Source organism: Somniosus microcephalus, chromosome 7 (genome assembly GCF_052327205.1).
Source record: "Somniosus microcephalus isolate GS21.2 chromosome 7, FLI_Smic_1.0, whole genome shotgun sequence".
NCBI classification, from domain to species: domain Eukaryota; kingdom Metazoa; phylum Chordata; class Chondrichthyes; order Squaliformes; family Somniosidae; genus Somniosus; species Somniosus microcephalus.
This window is the reverse complement of record NC_140993.1, coordinates 258,446,736-258,468,876: the sequence shown is the minus strand read 5'-3', so window position 1 is coordinate 258,468,876 and position 22,141 is coordinate 258,446,736. Positions and strand designations below refer to the sequence as shown.

The 22,141-nt window shown below is 44.4% G+C and overlaps 1 protein-coding gene across 6 annotated transcripts in view; it reads left to right on the top strand.

Moving 5' to 3' along the window:
- Nucleotides 1-22,141, top strand: part of LOC147115252 (zinc finger protein 236) — a 186,535-nt gene that overhangs the window by 130,629 nt on the left and 33,765 nt on the right. For 5 of the 6 annotated variants that reach the window (XM_085993641.1, XM_085993640.1, XM_085993642.1 and 2 more), the window contains exons 24-26: nt 473-713; nt 20,770-20,940; nt 21,700-21,893. In XM_085993641.1, coding sequence (XP_085849767.1) covers nt 473-713; nt 20,770-20,940; nt 21,700-21,893 — 606 coding nt within the window. Of the gene's footprint in view, nt 1-472; nt 714-5,269; nt 5,273-8,618; nt 8,796-20,769; nt 20,941-21,699; nt 21,894-22,141 lie in introns of all 6 variants that reach the window. The other variant, XM_085993644.1, reaches the window with a different exon arrangement.

Below are 22,141 nucleotides of genomic sequence, written 5' to 3'. Positions count from 1 at the left end.
TTCAGTTTTAAAGATTTTGTTATTAATAAACCAATGGGTAGATTAAGTGCCCATCAATTGTTTACTATTACAGGAAACTTTGGTTTACCCGGAGGTTAACTGTCCGGAATGCTCGATCCACCGGCAAAAATCAGGAGCCGTTTCGTTAGTTTTTTTTTCTTTTCGTTGCTTTTTTTTCACCAGTCAGGCTCTGCAAGGTCTCGCTGAAGCTGTTGCTAAGCTACAGAGACGCTTGCAAGGCACGGCCGACTGTTTAGAAGCTGTTGCTAAGCAACAGGGTTTGTTGCCAGATACGGAGCTCCGTATGTTTCAACATTAGCGCTGGTTTGTCCGGCAGTTTTGATGGGACGGCAACAGCTCGGCCCCGTCGGTGCCGGATAGCACAAAGTTTCCTGTAATGTCATTAAGCAAACTGACTTTTTGATCAACCTATATCTGATTAGTATTTGACTAGATTTTTTCCCCCCTGCAGATTGATTCAAGCATTTTGCAGCAGACATTGCAACAGAGTAATTTGCTCGCTCAACAACTGACTACTGACCCTAACCTAGCACAGCAAAACGGGACTCTCCAAACAGCAGATAATATAGTGCCCGCTAATGTGGTCATCCAGCCACTCACCAGCCTGTCAATGCAACCTACAGTGACGTCATCAACTGCCATGGCAATGGGAAGTCTGACCGAACAAGAGACTGTGCTGACGAGCAGTTCTGGTGAGAAATATTCCCCTCTCCCGCATTTTAACATTTGCATTCAGTTTTTGAGTCCTTAATTTCACCTTTGATAATACTAATCCTGTTAATTTGTCATTGACCCATGGAGTCTAGACAGTCACACTTGAAAACTCTTGAGCAGTTCACTACCTGGTTATAATGTGATATACAGGAAACTTTGTGATATCCGGCACCGACGGGACCAAGCTGTTGCCGATCTATCAAAACTGCCGGACAAACCAGCGTTAATGTTGAAGCATACGGAGATTTGCAGCTCCGTTACTGGCAACAAACACTGTTGCTTAGCAACAGCTTCTAAACAGTCGGCCGTACCTTGGAAGCGTCTCTGTAGCTTAGCAACAGCTTCAGAGAGACTTTGCAGAGCCAGCCTGACTGTTGAAAAAAAAGCCACGAGAAGAAAAAAAAACCTAACAAAACGGCTCCTGATTTCTGCCGGTAGATCGAGGTTTCCGGACATACAACCTCCGGATAAACCAAAGTTTCCTGTAAAAGAGCATTTTTCTATATGTTTTTTTTTAATATAGCATACTTGGTGTACTTTTAACTGCATACCACTTGATGAGTATATGAAGATTGTGGAGAATCAGTTTTACACTTAACAGGAGGAAACTATAGGAACGCATACGTTAGATATATCGACTGTCATGTATACATCTATGTCATGCTTTTAGTTAAAACAAAGATTGCTGGACAAGTTTAACACTCAGTTTGTAGTGTGATGTGTGCCTCTTTCAGGACCTACCACCCAAACATTTAGAAAATCAGTGGTCATTTTAAGCTTTTGTATTCCAGATTTAGGATCAAAATTACCACTAGGCATTAAAAATTGAGTTCTTAGACTAAAAAAAAGTATAAGAATAGATGACAGACAGGTTGGGTGTGTTAGGAAACAGTAACATATCAAGGAGATTTAGTGTTTTCATAAACCATGAGGGCAGTGTGATTTATCAATGGCATTTGAACATGGTATATCCTTGAAACAGTCCAGCCTACATCATTCTGTATTTTTAATACATAAAAGGATTGTTGTTTTCAGTTCATACTAGTTTTCACTCGAAAGTGGACAGATTTATAAACGTGTCTAATTTCCTGAAATCTCATGATTTTTGAGTCTCGTGAGATCTGTCTCAGTTCAGGTGCACGTAGAGATAACATCTGACGAGATCTCTAGCCTTTTTTCTTGTGTTTCTTTTTCAGTGCACCTGAACAATTACATTCCTAACAAGAAGTACTATTTTCAAATCAATCTTTATACCGCAACTTTAACATTGTCATGAAACAGTATCCATTTTGTTGCGTTGCTGAATTTGCAGTATAAATCTGGAGTCAGGGCATGCCCTGACTCCAGAGGGAAGCAGTGTAAGACTCTCTTGATAAGGAAATCTCACAGCTTGGGTATAGGGTTGCCAACCCACCAGGATTGAAAGATTAATTTCCTAGACACTGCTACTAGTAAACCAGGAGAAAAGTCATAGGGGCATTATACATTTATTTGTTCATTTTCTTTGAATACTTTTGTTTATTAGTTATAAAAATCTTGGAGATGGAAGTAGCTGTTTTACTGGGCCGGGGTGGTTGGAGGCGGGAGGCCATGCAATGAATCCTCCAGGAATACGTCTAACCAGAGTTAGAAGATAGGAGTAGGCCATTCGGCCCTTCGAGCCTTCGAGTTGGTAACCCTTCTTGGGTAAGCCCCATATGGAGCACAACTCCTTTGCGGTGCCAAACCAAGTTTTAAAAAGTGGTCATGGGGTCCCATTGGCTCACTGGGAATTTTTGTTAAACTTCTGTGGAATTGATCTAAATGGTTACAGAAAGTGGATGCTTCTGCCCCCGCCCAGCTAAGGAGTTTAATTTGAACTGCTGGACGGCGAGTTAGCTTCGAGCTCGATAGCAAAATACTGCGGATGCTGGAAATCCGAAATAACAACAGAAAATGCTGGAAAAACTCAGCAGGCCAAGCAACATCCGTGGAGAGAAAATAGAGTCAACGTTTCGGGTCAAACTCTTTGTCAAGACTGGAAAGGCACGGGAAATGAAATAGATTGAAAGGCCAGGCTGGGAGAGAACAAAAGAGAAATGAAGAGACATTAAGAGGTATTCAAAACGAGACGAGATGGTGATAGGACTAGTGGAGACAAAAGACGGCTCTAGATTAGGTGTGAAATGCACTGACAGAATGAGAGACAGCTGCCATGTGGGAGAGAGAAAAAAAGAAAATAAAATAAAAGGGGGAGGGGGGAAAGGGCCAAAACAAAGGTGGGGATAAAAAATAAGCTTCGAACTCTGCCTGGCAGGAGAGTTTACAGTTTGAGCCAGGCAGCAAACAAGGTACTGCCTGGCTGGAGCCAGTACTGCAGCTATCAGTCGCAGACCAGTAACTGCAGTGAAAAGTAATGATCGGTGTGCAAATGCTTTTTCTCAGCATCTCGCTATTTCTGAAAAGACAAATAAATATTGCACTTCCTCATTCCTTTCACACGTATATTTAATTTCGTAAACTCAAGACTAAAAATAGTATTCCTTGAAAATTTAGAAACCAAACATTAATAACTCTAAATATATCAGATAGAGTTAGTGAGGGTGGTTTTTCTTGTGGCTGTAGTAAATAACCATCGGTTGGCAATATCAGTGGTTAAATTAAGTGATTTTAAATGCAGTGCTTTATAACTTGTGATATGATCTCTTAATAATGCTGGGTTTTACTTCAATGCATGTTAGAATTGTGTGTGTGTCGTTTAAGAACATAAGAACATAAGAAATAGGAGCAGGAGTAGGCCAATCGGCCCCTCGAGCCTGCTCCACCATTCAGTAAGATCATGGCTGATCTGATCCTAACCTCAAATCTTCTATCACTCTCCATCCCACCCGAACCCATGTGATCTCCCGGGAGAGGCGAAAAACCAGATAAAAAACCCAATGGCCAATTTGAGAGAAAAAATCTGGGAAATTCCTCTCCGACTCATCTAGGCGATCGAAATTCGTCCAGGAGATCACTCTGTCCCTATATTTTCTACAGTACTTACCTTCTGTAAAGGCGATCTCCACCCCAGCCAGGAACAGGAATAAAACCATCTCCTGACATCTAACACAGAATTAGAACACAAGAAGTAGGAGCAGAACCAGGCTACATGGCCCCTGGGCCCGCTCCACTACCCACAGGGCCATGACCATTCCGAACCTAGACTCATGCCCAATTTCCTGCCTGCTCCCCGTAACCCTTAATTCCCATTGCTTCTAGGAAACGATCTATTTCTGTATTAAAATTATTTAATGATGTAGCTTCCACAGCTTTCTGGGGCAGCAAATTCCACAAACCTATCACCCTCTGAGTGAAGAAGTTTCTCCTCATCTCAGTTTTGAAAGAGCAGCCCCTTATTCTAAGATTATGCCCCCTAGTTCTAGTTTCACCCATCATTGGGAACATCCTCACCGCATCCACCCGATCAAGCCCCTTCACAATCTTGTATGTTTCAATAAGATCGCCTCTCATTCTTCTGAACTCCAATGAGTAGAGTCCCAATCTACTCAACCTCTCCTCATATGACCACCCCCTCATCCCCGGGATTAACCGAGTGAACCTTCTTTGTACTGACTCGAGAGCAAGTATATCTTTTCTTAAATATGAACACCAAAACTGTATGCAGTATTCCAGGTGCGGTCTCACCAATACCTTGTATAACTGCAGCAATACCTCCCTGTTTTTATATTCTATCCCCCTAGCAATAAAAGCCAACATTCCATTGGCCTTCTTGATCACTTGCTGCACCTGCATACTAACTTTTTGAGTTTCGTGCACCAGGACCCCCAGATCCCTTTGTACTACAGTACTTTCCAGTTTCTTGCCATTAAGATAATAACTTGCTCTATGATTTTTCCTGCCAAAGTGCATAACCTCACACTTTCCAGTATTGTATTCCATCTGCCAAATCTCTGCCCACTTACTTAGCCTGTCTATGTCCCTTTGCAGGTTTTTTATGTCCTCCTCACTCACTACTTTCCCTCCCATCTTTGTATCATCTGCAAACTTTGATATGTTGCACTCGGTCCCCTCCTCCAAATCGTTAATATAGATTGTAAAGAGTTGGGGACCCAGCACTGACCCCTGCGGAACACCACTAGTTACTGATTGCCAGTCTGAGAACGAACGATTTATCCCAACTCTCTGCTTTCTGTTAGAGAGCCAATCCTCCACCCACGCCAGAATATTACCCCCAATCCCGTGATTTTTTATCTTGAGCAATAATCTTTTGTGTGGCACCTTGTCAAATGCCTTTTGGAAGTCCAAATACACTACGTCCACTGGTTCCCCTTTATCCACCCTGTATGTTACTTCCTCAAAGAACTCAAGCAAATTTGTCAAACATGACTTCCCCTTCATGAAACCATGCTGAGTTTGTCCTATTAAATTATGTTTATCCAAATGTCCCGTTACTGTCTCCTTAATAATGGACTCTAACATTTTACCAACCACAGCTGTTAGGCTAACAGGCCTATAGTTTCCAGCCTTCTGCCTACTACCCTTTTTAAATAAGGGTGTAACATTAGCAGTTTTCCAATCTGCCGGGACCTTTGCTGAGTCCAGGGAGTTTTGGAAAATTATTACCAATGCATCCACAATCCCTAACGCCACTTCCCTCAAGACCCTAGGATGTAAGCCATCAGGTCCAGGGGATTTATCCGCCTTGAGTCCCATTATTTTACCAAGTACCACTTCCTTAGTGATTTTAATCGTATTTAGCTCCTCCCCCCCCCTAGAGCCCCCTGTTTGTCCAGTGTTGGGATATTCTTAGTGTCCTCTACCGTAAAGACTGATACAAAATATTTGTTCAGCGTTTTTGCCATCTCCATGTTTCCCACCATTAATTTCCCGGTCTCATCCTCTAAGGGACCAACATTTACTTTAGCCACCCTTTTTCTTTTTATATAACTATAGAAACTTTTGCTATCTGTTTTTATATTTTTTGCTAATTTACTTTCATAATCTATCTTCCCTTTCTTAATCAATCTTTTAGTTATTTTTTGCTGTCTTTTAAAGACTTCCCAATCTTCTATCCTCCCACTAGATTTGGCTACCTTATATGCCCTTGTTTTTAGTCGGATACTATCCTTAATTTTTACTTAGCCACGGATGGCTATCTTTTCTTTTACACCCTTTTTTCCTCAGTGGAATATATATTTTTTGGAAGTTGTAAAATAACTCCTTAAATGTACACCACTGATCATGTACCACCTTACCCTTTAATCTATTTTCCCAGTCCACTCTAATCAATTCCGCTCTCATACCTTCATAGTCTCCTTTATTCAAGCTCAGCACGCTTGTTTGAGATCCAACCTTCTCACCCTCTAATTGAATATGGAATTCAACCATGTTGTGGTCACTCATTCCAAGGGGATCCTTTACTAGGACATTTTTAATTAATCCTGTCTCATTACACAGGACCAAATCTAAGGTTGCTTGCCCCCTGGTCGGTTCAGTTACATACTGCTCAAGAAACCCATCCCTAATACACTCAATGAACTCATCCTCAAGGCTGCTCTGCCCAATTTGATTTGTCCAGTTAATATGATAATTAAAATCCCCCATAATTATAGCTGTTCCCTTATTACAAGCCTCAACTATTTCCTGATTAATACTCCATCCAACAGAGTTGCAACTGTTCGGAGGCCTATAGACTACGCCCACTAGTGTTTTTTTCCCCTTATTATTCCTTATCTCCACCCAAACTGTTTCACTATCCTGCTCCTTTGACCCAATATCATTTCTCTGTATTATAGTGATTCCTTCCTTTATTAACATAGCCACCCCACCTCCCCTCCCTTCCTGCCTGTCCTTCCTGATTGTTAAATAACCTGGTATGTTTAATTCCCAGTCATGGTCACCCTGCAGCCATGTTTCTGTAATGGCCACAAGATCATACCCATATGTAGTTATTTGTGCCGTTAACTCATTCATTTTGTTACGAATGCTACGTGCATTCAGATAAAGAACTTTCAAATATGTTTTATGACACTTCGTTCCTGTTTTTATATTTATATATAAATACAGCTCTCAGGCAGCCATCAGGGGGTGCGTGAGATTAGCTAGTGACCTGACACTCCATCCCTTGCCTAGCCTCCACTCAATATGTGCTCGTAACAATTATGCTGAGATTGGGATCTCACTGTGTGGGGAAATACAGATCAGCCATGATCTCATAGAATGGCGGAACAGGCTCAAGGGGCTGAATGGCCTACTCCTGTTCCTTTGAAATCATGCGTATGCCCACATTCTACCAACTGTGATACGCTTCGCAACAACAACATTTTTCTTTCTGCTTTGTGCATTTGAGTGTAGTGTTTTGATCTTCAGGGGAATGGATCTTAGTGCTGGAGGAATAAAGTGAGCCTTCATTCTTAAGTACACATTATCATCAAGCAATTCTGTGCGAGGTTCCACAGAGCAAACCTCCTTCAAGTCTCTTGCAACAGTTGGCCTTAAATTCAAACGCTGATTTCATAAAGAATCCTTACAGCTGGCAGGTCTGAGTTGGAGTGAAATCCATGTTGTAAAAGTGACAGGACACTGTGCCCTTCAATGCCCCTGACTGAGCCAGTTTAACTTCTGGTGAATTTTTGTGCTTATCCAGGTGAGGCGTGAGTGGAAGAGAATGATGCACTTTTTCACTTTAGCTATCAAGCACTGCCAGGTCAGGTTCAGATGCAAAGGCTTATTTTACAAAACAGCACCCTGGTGAGGAGCCTCGCCTGCTGGGAGTGCATATTGGACATTCAGGTACATTCTCTTCTCTCTCCCCCCACCCCCCGTCCCCCCAACGATTTTCCACCTGTTAAAACAAATAGATGGAAAATTACATGGTGCATGTGTCTGAATTCCCAATATATGTTCCCAGTGAGCAAAGCTTCATGCTGGGCGCGCAAATTTGTATGAGTCAGTCTTCCCTCAGTGTCACCCCTAATTCAGAAGGTTGAGTTCAGTCCCACAAGAGACTTGAGCACATAATCCAGTCTGATACTTTAGTGCAGTACTGTGGGAGGTGCTATCTTTTGAATGAGATGTTAAACCAAGGCCCTGTCTGCTTGCTCAGGTGGGCATGAACGATCTCCTAACACTATTTGAAGACGAGCGGAGGAGTTCGCCCAGTGTCCTGGCCAACATTGAACCCTCAAACAACACTAAAACAGATTAACTAATCATTTATCTCTGTGCTGTTTGTGGGACTTGCTGTGTGCAAATTGGCTGCCATGTTTGCCAACATTACAACAGTGACTACTACACTTTAAAAGACACTTCATTGTATGTGAGGCGCTTCAGGACATCCTGAGATTGTGAAAGGCACAACATCAATGCTGATTTGTTTGTTCTTATGATGCCATAACCCTAACATTAGAAGAACCCTTCGCCCCACTGTGCCACTGTGCTAGTGTGAATTTACCATATTTCCATACCATGGTGCTAGTGTGAATTTACCATTTTTCCATACCATGGTCTTAGTTTAACTATCAGTTATACCAGTTAATGCTGAATTATGGTTGCCTACGTGTTTGGATTCAGACCCACAAGGAACTGCCTTGAGACTAACATAAATTCCCTTTTACAGCTTACAGAGAGAGTAAACTTGTCACCTCATCAATATTGGCAGAATTATACAGACCCTTCATTCTGACTAAATAAGTACATTATTTTTTAGGGTAACATCTATATCTTGTCCTTTTAGCTTACCTTTTTGCTTCCCGTAATTTAATGAAGGGTCAATCTTTTTATGGATATTCGGTATTAATCAATAACAAGTAGTCTATTGCTAAGTGGAAGTATTTTTTCTATGTCTAATGCTGCACATCGAGATTTTTTTTCTTTTTTTTCTTCTGTTTATCTCTTGGGAGCACAGGATGTCTCACAGTCTATGACATCCCCTGGGCTTGCTTCAAGTTCCAGTGGTAAACAAGAAATGACATTGACAATTAATAATTCTAATCTCAGCCAGGTACTAGCGCAGGCTACCAATGCCACGTGTGCCAATCCAACAGGAACACCACAAGAGATAATACTCACAATATCAGGTTTGTATTAGCTGTGAAGAGACTTGTTACAAAGCTAGATGGTTGTTCATTCAGTAGCCACTTTTATCAACACTGCATTATATATACTTAAGTGAGTCATCGTCGTACGTGTCTTCACACTGTTCCCTTTGGGGAACTGTATGAAGTGATGGAAGGATTTCTGGCCGCGATTAACGCTCCTTCCGTGACCGTAACCATCTTCGTACCAGCCATTAGGGTGGTTAGTCCTATGGCGGGAGGGTTTTACCGGCTCCCACAACCCATACGGGGGGGGGGGGGGGGTGCCACCCACACCCACGAACGCAAGTATCCCGCTGGATGTCAACCCAGAATTTAGAGCCGGAGCTCCGACTCCACTTGCTGGGACTGTCTGGAGCGGGGTTCGAAACCCTACGCCTTCTGGCCCAGCGGCGGGGATGCTACCGCTACGCCAAAGGCCCACTCCCACTTAAGTGAGTAACTTGGTATCATGCTGCAATGCATAATCTGTTTCCACCATCAGCTTTGTTCCATTTGCATAGCTGTGTATATCAAACATCAAAAAATGGAGCAGTTTAGCAAATAATTTGAAAATAAGGGAAAAGTCTAATTTACTGGAGGGATAGAATTTAATAGCAGAGAAGTTCTGTTAAACATGTATCAAATCTTGGTTAGACCATACTTGGAGTACTGTGCACAGTTCTGGTTTCCATATTATAAAAAGGATCTAGAGTCACTGGAGACGGTGCAAAAGAGATTCACAAGGATGATACCAGAACGGAGAGGTTATAACTATCAGGCTAGATTGAACAGACTGGGGCTCTTTTCTCTAGAAAAGAGAGGGCTGAGGGGTGACCGAATAGAGGTCTTAAAATTATGAAGGGGCTTGATAGGGTAGATGTAGTGAAGATGTTTCTACTTGTGGGGAGACCAAAACTAAGGGCTATAAATATAAGATTGTCACTAATACATCCAATCGGGAATCCAGGAGAAACCTTTTACCCAAAGAGTAAAAAATGTGCAACTTGCTACCACATGGAGTAGTTGAGGCAAATAGCATAGATACATTTAAGAGGAAGCACATGAGGTGGAAAGGAGTCGAAGGATATGTTGATAGGGCTAGATGAAGTAGGGTGGGAGGAGGCTCGTGCGGAACATAAACACCGGCATAGATCAGTTTGGCTGAATGGCCTGTTTCTGTGCTGTACATTCTATGTAATGCAATTCTATGTAAACCCTACAAAAATAGGGTAAATATAGGTTAATAGCTGATTGGCAGTGAATTGCACTGAATAATTCAAGTACATCAGATAATTATATAAATCATGAGTTCAGACGCCTCGGTATACCCAGAATTCACTGAAACATTTATTATTTCTGTTATGCAGTTTTCTTCCCACTATTATGTGGCAGATTTGCTGTGCTAGTTACAGGCAATGTGACATTAGTAAAGCCCTCCTTGAAGTATCAATGTACCAGGTCAGGATTAATAACCCTGGGATTAGATTCTTAAACTTTATTCAATTGCCTTTGAGGGTTGGGGAGAAGTTTCTGCAAGTTTCTTCATTTTGAGTTTGTGACCACGCAATCAGTCAACTATGGGGAGATTGAATGGGTGGCGAGACTCTAGGAAAATGCGGCTAGTACTGTAAGCGACCCTCTAAAAGGACCAGGCTCAATAGGGGAGGCGTTCCTAGATCTCCTGCACGCAGCAAATATCGCAAAATCGGGCAAGTTGGTGTACATGCCTGATGCACTATCAATTGCTACAAAAGACTGGAGATTGAGAAAGTAATAAACAGGCTTTTATTACCAAAGAACAGAGCATGCCTCTTGTGGTTGCCTGGTATCCAAAAGGGCTGGAGGCTTCTGAGCAGCGACCTTTATACCCAGCCATGAGGGTGGAGCCAGGGGCGGAGTCAGCTGAGGCATGCACAGACAAGTACAACAATATGCAAGAGTGAACAACAGTACTAACAGTGAACAACAATACTAACAACAGTGGTTTACCACATTCACCCCTTGTTTAGAATTGAGTCCGGCGGGGTGAAGTGCACTAAAAATTCGTGTACTGAAGTCTATCAGGAGGCCTTGTAAGCCGTCCTGAGCGTCGCAGCAGCGGCGGTGATGGTGCAGCATCCAATGGTGAACCCGGTGTCTCGTTCAGAGGAGGTGTAGCAGGTGGCGGACCCTGGGGCTGCTGCATGCCGTCTACAGGGGTCAGAGCATGGGTAATGGGAGGTAGCGATGGTGGTCTCTCAGAGGCACCCGAAGGTGCGAGGTCTCGTGCGGGGACTGTGTCCTGGGGGTAGGCAGGAGTAGCGGTGGGTGGCGAAGAGGGTGTTTCAGGAGCACCTGCAGGTGCGAGGTCTCGAATGGAGACTGTGTCCTCCCGCCCGTCCGGGTACACCACGTAAGCATACTGCGGGTTGGCGTGGAGGAGGCTCACCCTCTCGACCAGGGGGTCCGCCTTATGGGTCCTCACGTGCTTCCGCAGTAGGACGGGACCTGGAGAAGTCAGCCATGTTGGTAGCGAAATCCCCGACGTGGACTTCCTGGGGAAGGAGAACATTCTCTCGTGAGGAGTGGCATTGGTGGGTGTACAGAGCAGCGACCGAATGGAATGGAGCGCCGCAGGGAGGACCTCCTGCCAGCGGGAGGTCGGAAGGCCCTTAGATTTTAAGTTTAAAAGGACTGCCTTCCAGACTGTCGCATTCTCCCTTTCCACCTGGCCGTTACCCCGGGGGTTGTAGCTGGTGGTCCTGCTTGTAGCAATGCCTCTCGCGAGCAGGTACTGCCGAAGTTCGTCGCTCATAAAAGATGAGCCCCTGTCGCTATGGATATAGCTAGGGAAACCGAACAAGGCGAAGAGGTCATTCAGACATTTAATGACCGTGGTACTGGTCATGTCCGAGCAAGGGATGGCAAACGGGAAACGGGAGTACTCATCAATTATATTGAGGAAGTACACATTGCGGTCAGAGGAGGGGAGGGGCCCTTTAAAATCGATGCTCAGCCGCTCGAAGGGGCGCGTGGCTTTGATCAGGCTCGCTCTGTCTGGCCTATAAAAATGCGGCTTGCACTCGGCACAGATCTGGCAGTTCCTGGTCATGGTCCTGACCTCCTCGATGGAGTAGGGCAGGTTACGGGATTTGATAAAATGGAAGAACCTGGTGACCCCCGGGTGGCAGAGGTCATTGTGGAGGGTCTGTAGCCTATCAACCTGCGCGTTGGCGCACGTACCACGTGATAGGGCATCTGGGGGCTCATTGAGTTTCCCGGGCCGGTACAAGATATCGTAATTGTAGGTGGAGAGTTCGATTCTCCACCTTAAGATCTTGTCATTCTTGATTTTGCCCCGCTGCTTATTATGAAACATAAAAGCCACTGAACGCTGGTCAGTGAGCAGGGTAAATCGTTTTCCGGCCAGGTAATGCCGCCAATGTCGCACGGCTTCCACAATGGCCTGGGCCTCCTTTTCGACAGAGGAGTGTCGAATCTCGGGGCCCTGGAGGGTCCTTGAGAAAAAGGCCACGGGTCTCCCCGCCTGGTTAAGGGTTGCAGCTAGGGCAAAGTCGGATGCGTCGCTCTCCACTTGAAAAGGAAGGGACTCATCCACAGCGTGCATTGTGGCCTTCGCAATGTCTCCTTTTATGAGAGTGAAGGCTGCACAGGCCTCTGCTGTCAGGGGGAAGGAGGCGGACTTGATGAGGGGTCGGGCTTTATCCGCATAGTTGGGCACCCACTGCGCATAGTAAGAGAAAAACCCCAGGCATCTCTTCAGTGCTTTCTGGCAGTGGGGGAGGGGGAGCTCCATAAGGGGGCGCATTCTATCGGGGTCTGGGCCGATGACTCCGTTCTCCACTACGCAGCCAAGAATAGCGAGGCGCGTAGTACGAAACATACATTTGTCTTTGTTGTATGTGAGATTCAGCCGCTGGGCCGTCCGGAGGAATTTCTCTAGATTAACGTCGTGGTCCTGCTGGTCGTGGCCGCAGATGGTGACGTTGTCTAGATATGGGAAAGTGGCCTGGAGCGCGTTCTGGTCAACCATCCGGTCCATCTCCCGTTGGAAGACAGAAACTCCGTTGGTGACGCCGAAGGGAACTCTGAGAAAGTGATAGAGCCGACCGTCAGCTTCAAAAGCTGTGTACTGGCGGTCCTCAGCCCTGATGGGGAGCTGGTGGTATGCCGACTTCAGATCAATCGTCGAGAACACCCGGTATTGTGCTATCTGATTGACCATGTCAGATATGCGGGGGAGTGGGTATGCATCTAGTTGGGTGTAGCGATTGATCGTCTGGCTGTAGTCAATAACTAGGCGCTGTTTTTCGCCAGTCTTCACTACCACCACTTGTGCTCGCCATGGGCTGGTGCTACTTTCAATAATCCCTTCCTTCAGGAGTCTCGCTACCTCGGATTTAATGAAGCTCCTATCCCCAACACTGTAACGCCTGCTTTTGGTAGCGATGGGCTTACAGTCGCGGGTGAGGTTAGCGAACAAGGAGGGGGGGGGGACTTTAAGGGTGGAGAGGCTGCAAATGGTGCACGGCGGGCGATTTAAAAGCTGCTGGCTGCAGACTGTGAGTGGGGGGAGGGGTCCGTCATACGCTAATGTGACACTCTTAAGGTGGCACTGAAAATCCAACCCCAGTAGAACGGCAGCGCAGAGATGGGGCAGGACCAGAAGTTTAAAATGTTTGTATTCTGTGCCCCTTACTGAAAGGGTCACTACACAGTAGCCACCGACGTCCGCTGACTGGGCTTTGGAAGCCAAAGAGATCCGATGGCGCGTCGGCAGGACCGGGAGAGAGTAACTGCGCACCGTGTCGGGGTGGATAAAGCTCTCCGTGCTCCCGCTGTCAAAAAGGCAGGTAGTGGCGCGGCCGTTTACCGTAATATCCATCATGGACCTGGACAGTTGATGAGGGAGAGATTGGTCCAGCGTCACGGAGGCCAGCGTATGGTCGAGCGAGTCGATGTGGTCGTCAGATGAGGCGGTGGTTGAGTCCGGCTCCCCCGTGGTTGAAGTCGGAGGCGTCCAAGATGGCGGACAAAATGGCGGCGCCCACGGTTCGCACGCAGCGCTGCTGGCGTTAGCGGTCTTCCTTTTGCAGGCGCTAACGTAGTGACCTTTCTTCTCGCAGCCGGAGCAGGTAGCATTCTTCGCGGGGCAGCGTGCTCTAGGGTGTTTAGCTTGGCCACAAAAATAGCATTTTTGTGCCTTGGACATCGCTGCAGCAGTCGGAGGTGGCGGTCCCATGGCCCAAGATTGCGGCGTCCACGGCGCGGGGCGATGAGGGGAGAAAGCGTCCATATTTCTGTGGGCCGCGTCGAGCGAGAGCGCGAGGGACACTGCCTTTGTCAGGTCTATTTCACCCTTCTCCAGCAGCCTCTGCTGGGAGTAGTCGGACCTTAGACCCGCAACGAAAGCGTCTCGTATCAATCCCTCCGCATGTGCCGCGGCCGATACTTCCTTGCAGTCGCAGCCGCGTCCGAGTACCCGCAGTGCCCGTAGGAAGGCTTCCACCGATTCCCCGGGCTGCTGTCTGCGAGATCTTAAAAGGTGCCTGGCATAGACCGTGTTAACCGGGCGTGCATACTGCCCTTTCAGTAGGTCGATAGCCGCCGCGTAGGTCGTCGCATCTTGGATTAAAGTATAGACTTGGTGGCTCACCTTCGAGGCCAGGATTTTCAGTTTATTTTCATCAAGAGTCACGGTCGAGGCTTCCAGATACGCCTCAAAGCAACGCAGCCATTGTGCGAATTTAGTCGACGAACCCGCTTCTTGGGGGTCTAGGTCCAGGCATGTTGGTCTGAGGGCTCGCAGCAGCGCCTGCTGCTCAGCGTTTTGCGCCATCGGTTGATCAGCATCCGCAGCCAACATTTAACTTTGGTAATAAAATTGATGCACTATCAATTGCTACAAAAGACTGGAGATTGAGAAAGTAATAAACAGGCTTTTATTACCAAAGAACAGAGCATGCCTCTTGTGGTTGCCTGGTATCCAAAAGGGCTGGAGGCTTCTGAGCAGCGACCTTTATACCCAGCCATGAGGGTGGAGCCAGGGGCGGAGTCAGCTGAGGCATGCACAGACAAGTACAACAATATGCAAGAGTGAACAACAGTACTAACAGTGAACAACAATACTAACAACAGTGGTTTACCACAATGCCTGTAAAGGAACCTGCCCGATTTACCGTCCATTTAAATTAACGGAGGAAAATCGGTCAGGTTCCTTTTCAGTTGTGTACTCCAATCTGCAACATTTTATGATGCCCAGGCGTAGCAGCATTGTACAGTAAACTACTTTATAAAGCTCAAATTTCCGATTTAGCTGCACCGAGGAGATCTTTGCCCTATGTTATAAAAGGATGTCAGCGCATGCAAACTGGATAAGCCGGTTTATAACCACGATTTGAAACCAATTGATACCCTCGAGCCTCCTTCCTAAGTGCATCTTAAGATGTATGACATTCTCATTGTACATACTGTATAAGACAGAAAGGCACATTAAAGAAAATTGCATGTTTTAACAAATGAAATATTTTTGATAGACAAAATGATAGCTGCAGTGGAATTCTCTTTAGTGAGATTTTGTTTCCCATGACAAAATGCCACTGGTACATCAGGAACTAGCTGATTAGTAGCAAACAAAGTAGCAAGTGCAAATTCAGTTGCAGCAAATGATTTGAGTTGAAGTTGGTGCATTTTCGATGTTGGCTGGAGGGTTGTTTCATTGAAAGTACTGTATTCTGATTTGTCAAGTAACAAGTCAAGCTTAAAACTGATTTGCATCTGTTCTGAAAAGGATTGTAATTCTGATGTTGACTATATCCTATAGTTGAACTAACATTTATAAGTGAAATTACACAGGCTGTGACTGATTCCTTTAGAGATTAAGTAGTTTGTAACTGGGAGCACTGACTTCCATTTAGAAAGTGCAATGTTAAAAGAAAAGTACATGAATTTTCACTAAGTGGGTAGTAACTTCAGAATTGCCATAACTTATTTGGTTACACAGCAAATGAATGAGGTAATGTGGAATATTTTCGCTACTTTGCGTGAGTTCGCTTGAAGGGTTGCAATTATCAAATTGCACTACTGTTCTATTCAAGTTGTCGGGGTTATTCATTGACTGGGAGGACTGCCAAGTACAGCTTTTAACCTGATGCTTGTATATTAATGTGAACGTTAATGTTGAATCAGCATCACACTTTGACAGCTTCCTCCAACCTTCCATATCTTTAATAGTGAGATATAAGCCCTGATGTTACTGACATGGCAAAAATAGGGCTGACCTGGCCCGTTGTGCAGTCTTGCCTGTTTTTGCAGCTCACATTCTGGGCCACCATGATTTATATGGGACAGGAATCCCTCCCCTAATTTGAATAGGCTACTGGCACATGAAAAGCTTGGCCTGAAGCATACTTAGCTGGGAAAGCAGGGGCGTTTAAAGGGTTTAAAGGTTGTGGCATAAAGGTAGACTAACTATCCACAAAAACAAGCGGAGCAAACACTATTCCTATTGATGCTAAGGAGCTGGAAGTCCTGCTTCAGTCGCTACTCCTATTTGGAGCGGAAAGCCATCCTCCAATAATAGCACAAGGGCAAGGTGCATGCTCCAGGCCAGTATAGTCACCCAGTATAATGCCTGGCTGCAAATTAGGAAGACGTTTGCTGGCATCAAGAAGTAGGTGAAGTTTTGAAGAAGGGTTTCGACCCGAAACGTCAACTCAAATTTCTCTCCACGGATGTTGCCTGACCTGCTGAGCTCTTCCTGTTCATGTTGGCCATGGGTTGAAACGAGCCCTGATGCCCACACGCGTGCCATCTCTGACCTCTTGCCCCTCAAGGTAACTGTGCCCTGTCCATCTGATGCCTGCTTTCCACAGGGCCGGGGGCTGCTGCCCCTCGCATACATAGTGTTTGTCACTTCCTTTGATACAGGTGTACACTGTAGACTTCGGGTGAGGCTCCACCCACACTGGGCACTTCACCCATGTAAATTAAACACATCAGGAGTTTGATGTGGCAGGTGTCCCTGGGATGGTTTGAAAGGATCTGGCAGCATGAAAGCCTCATTGTATGGTAAGCTGCACTTCTACAGCAAGAGCTGTCCCTCTTTGAGGTTGCCTCCCGTCATATTATACCAAGTTAACTACATAACTATTTAATAAAAACATTGCAACAATAAGGTTGCTGTAAAATATTGTTTTTAATGGTTTTTGTTTGCAGTTAATTAAAGTGATGTCTTTTTGATTTAAATATAATTCTTTTGCTTGTTTTATCTGCACTAATCTGTGAGAGAATACCATATAGCTGTCATTATTTATTGACTCCGCATAAGAAAGAAGATAACTCTTATTGCAGTTTCCACAACTAATGCTATTGGGGAACATTTTGTTTAACTCTAAATGTAAGTTATGATGGTGAAAGTTTTTTTTAATACTAAATGAAAATCTGTATCCTAGTTGCATAGAATTTCATCTCGGAGTCATTCAGTACGAGTGTTATTTTTACTCTAATTCATAAAGTTAAGGTCATTATATGATGATCTATATCATCCTGTGCTCTTATTTTATTAAGCGATCAATGTATGGCACAAGAATACAGAGTAAAAAGCAACAATCCTAAATTTGATGTCTTTTCATTGGTAACAGAAGAGAACATTAAACAAGATTCATGAATTTTGAAACAATTTGATCTCTCTGACTAAATTCTGCAGTCTAAAATAAATTGTTATTTTCAGGCTGTTTATTCAGCTGTGTTATACAGCTTGTTCATCTAGATAAGCACAGGAAAGAGAAAAATATAGACGGATATGCTGATAGGGTTAGATGAAGAGGGGTTGGAGGAGGCTCGTGTGGAGCATAAACACCGGCATAGACCGGATGGGCCGAATGGCCTGCTTCTCTGCTGTAAATTCTATGATACTAGCAGTATATGCCAAAAAAGCACTGATGTATAATTCTGGAGCAGAGGGTGCATAATTTCTGAATAATTAGATGTACTTTAACAATAGTCAGAGCTATGCCTTTAAGAACATAAGAAATACGAGCAGGAGTAGGCCATACGGCCCCTCGAGCCTGCTCCGCCATTCAATAAAATCATGGCTGATCATAGACCTCAACTCCACTTTCCCGCCCGATCCCCATATCCCTTGATTCCAAAAATCTATCTATCTCAGCCTTGAATATATTCAGACTCGGCATCCACAGCCATCTGGGAAATAGAATTCCAAAGATTCACAACCCTCTGAGTGAAGAAATTCCTCATCATCTCAGTCTTAAATGGCCGACCCCTTATCCTGAGACTATGCCCCCTAGTTCTAGACACTCCAGCCAGGGGAAACAACCTCCCAGCATCTATCCTGTCAATCCCCCTCAGAATCTTGTATGTTTCGATGAGATCACCTCTCATTCTTCTAAATTCCAGAGAGGATAGGCCCATTCTACACAATCTCTTTGAAAGGTGGAATATATCCCTTGGGATTGCATGATAGGTGTTGGAAGTATCATAGAAGATAGAAGCAGGAGTAGGCCATTCGGCCCCTCGAGCCTGCTCCGCCATGCAATGCGATCATGGCTGATCATCCAAATTCAGTACCCTGTCCCTGCTTTCTCCCCATATCCCTTGATCCCCTTAGCCTTATGAAATATATCTAACTCCTTCTTGAATATATTTAATGAATTGGCCTCAACTGTCTTCTGTGGTAGAGAATTCCACAGGTTCACCACTCTCTAAGTGAAGAAATTCCTCCTCATCTCAGTCCTAAATGGTTTACCCCTTATCCTTAGACTGTGACCCCTGGTTCTGGACTCCCCCGCCATCGGGAACAGCCTTCCTGCATCTAGTCTGTCTAGTCCTGTTAGAATTTTATAAGTTTCAATGAGATCCCCTCTCATTCTTCTAAACTCTAGCGAATATAAGCCTAATCGACCCAATCTCTCTTCATACGTCATTCCTGCCATCCCAGGTATCAGTCTGGTGAATCTTCGCTGCACTCCCTCCATGGCAAGAACATCCTTCCTCAGATAAGGTGACCAAAACTGCACACAATACTCAAGGTGTGGTCTCACCAAGCCCTGTACACCTGCAGCAAGACATCCTTGCTCCTGTACTCGAATCTTCTCGCTATGAAGGCTAGCATACCATTTGCTTTCTTAACCGCCTGCTGCACCTGCATGCTTACCTTCAGCGACTGGTGCACAAGGACACCCAGGTCTCGTTATACTTCCCCTTTTCCCAATCTATTGCCATTCAGATAATAATCTGCCTTTCTGTTTTTGCCACCAAAGTGGATAACCTCGCATTTATCCACATTATACTGCATCTGCCATGCATCTGCCCAATCGCCCAACCTGTCCAAATCGTACTGGAGTTTCTCTGCATCCTCCTCACAGCACACATGCCCACGCAGCTTTGTGTCGTCTGCAAACTTGGAGATATTACATCTAGTTCCCTCGTCTAGATCATTAATATATATTGTGAATAACTGGGGTCCTAGCACCAATCCCTGCGGTACCCCACTAGTCACTGCCTTCCACTCGGGAAAAAGACCCGTTTATTCCAACTCTTTGCTTCCTGTCTGCCAACCAGTTCTTTACCCAAGTCAGTACCTTACCCCCAATCCCATGTGCTTTAACTTTGCACGCTAGTCTCTTATGCGGGACCTTATCGAAAGCCTTCTGAAAGTCCAAATACACCACATCCACTGATTCTCCCATATCTATTCTACCAGTTACATCCTCAAAAAATTCCAGTAGATTAGTCAAGCATGATTTACTTTTTGTAAATCCATGTTGACTTTGTCCGATCCTGTCACTGTTTTCCAAGTGCTCTGCTATTACATCTTTTATAATGGACTCTAGCATTTTCCCCACTACCGATGTCAGGCTTACTGGTCTATAATTCCCCGTTTTTTCTCTACCACCTTTTTTGAATAGTGGGGTAACATTAGCTACCCTCCAATCCATGGGAACTGTTCCAGAGTCGATAGAATTTTGGAAGATGACTGGCAATGCATCTACTATTTCTAGGGCCACCTCCTTGAGTACCCTAGGATGTAGATTATCAGGCCCTGGGGATTTATCGGCTTTCAATCCCGTCAATTTCCCTACAAATACTGATTTCATTCAGTTCCTCCCTCTCATTAGACCCTATGTTCCCTGACATCTCTGGGAGGTTATTTGTGTCCTCCTTTGTGAAGACAGAACCAAAGTATGTATTTAATTGGTCTGCCATGTCTTTGTTCCCCATTATAAATTCCCCTGATTCTGACTGCAAGGGACCTATGCTTGACTTTACCAATCTTTTTCTCCTCACATATCTATAGAAGCTTATTCTAAAGGGTCTTCAAGGTTGTTTCTGATTTATGGATGTTAAAGTGAACTTCCACATACTCGAACAAACTTTACACTATCATAAAAAAGCCTATAATTGCAATGTGTTTGCAACCCTAATGTAAACACCTGTCAGGGAACTTGCAGAAAATGCTACAATGGTCTACATATTTAAATGCATTTAAGAGAAAGGATGGATAATCCTGAAGTGAAATGAGTATGAATACACCAAGGTATATTTGGTAAGCAGCCTGTAAAACATTTATTTTGTAAAATTGGTGCAGTTTTCTTTTCATCAACATTGCTTTAAGTGGAATTATGTAGAAGAAAAATTTGGTTTACTGAGATTTAGGTCAATATAAAAAGTCACTGCTACATTATGTTGAACTTTTTTGTGAATCTTTGAAATTCTCTACCCTCAGAGTGCTGTGGATACTCAGTCGTTAAGTATATTCAAGGCTGAGATCGATAGATTTTTGGATGCTATAAGGGAATCAAGGGACACAGGGATCGGGTGGGAAAGTGGGGTTGAGGTCGAAGATCAGCCATGATCTTATTGAATGGCGGAACAGGTCTACTTCTCCTATTTCTTATGTTTTTTAAGTGAGCTTTTAAAAATTCCAAACTGTTTCTTTCCCTTTCCTTATCAGGTCAAGATATCATCCCGCAGCATAGCAGTACTGGTAATGGTGAAATGAACGGAGGGATCCAATTGGGAACATCAATGAATAACCAACCCAATGCTGCCACATTGACCATCAGCAATGACCAGCTCCTCAATCAGGGAACCACTCTTAACACAAGTAGTGCCAGCATACCAGGTGCAGTAATAGGTGGACAGGGGAGGGGCTAGGATGTTCCAGCAATCCTTTTATCTGCAATATACTTTTGACACTATCTGCATAATAGTTTTTAAAATTTAAGTAGATACATGCATATTGTTATCACATACGTAAATTGTGCACATGACTTGTATCTGGGAGAGAAGTACCGGTCCTCTTTCACACCTTTGAACAGTACAATTTGTAAACTGAAACCATTTTGATTGTTGTAACCCCAACATTCTGCTGTCGAGGGAAAATTTTTATTTTGTTAGCCGCAGTGTGGTAAGTAATTGCCAGACAATATAACATCACTTATTCTTATAGATTACCACACAAGATCTGGTCCAAGACACTGGATATGCTGATTCTTATTGCACAGTTGTGTTAAGCCAATAGCAATTTAATGCTTTAATCCAGTACTAGACTACTGTTACAAGTTGGCAGGGAAAGATCAAGTCTTAAGACCATTCAACAAAAACTAGCCACTCTGTGGACTAATCTTAAATATGTACCCACCAAGGATTACTGGTTCGAATTAACTGCGAGCAGCAAAATTCTATTTGATAGACATTTTCTGGCTTTTGTTGTACATCTGAAATCGGATCTCCTCTCTCCTAAAGGGTAATGTTCTGGGAATGTGAATATAGTACACAGGAAAATGAATGAATGAAGAATAAAAGCAGATTGCGCACCATATGTGCTTTGTTCGACAGCGATACTGAAACTGATTCAGCATTGGTTTTGCATCCCTTACAGGGCTGAGTTCAACTGCAAACAGTTTGGCATCTTCCCTCACTACATCCCTTTCTCAATCTACTGTCCCTACCCAGAACCTCGTGATGTCATCTGCTAATATGGGTGGAGAAGACAGTGTTACTCTTACTCTGACTGACACCCAGAGCATGCTGTCTGGTAGTCTAGACACAGTCACACTCAACATAGCTGCTCAGGTAAGGGCAAACCAACACAACACCTCTGTATATTAAAACGTTCATTACTATAGACTTTTAAAGTTTTCATCTAACAGTTGAGGTCCGCCTTAGGATCTATGGGTAGTTATGATGGGCTTTGTGGGCTGTGAACTGTAGACTCCCCTCTGCCACTTGTGACTAGAAAGAACCTAAGTTCCCCCGGCACATACTCTATAGATGTGGCAAGAGCCTTTTCCTGGTGCCATTCCTGGTAAAAGAGCACATGG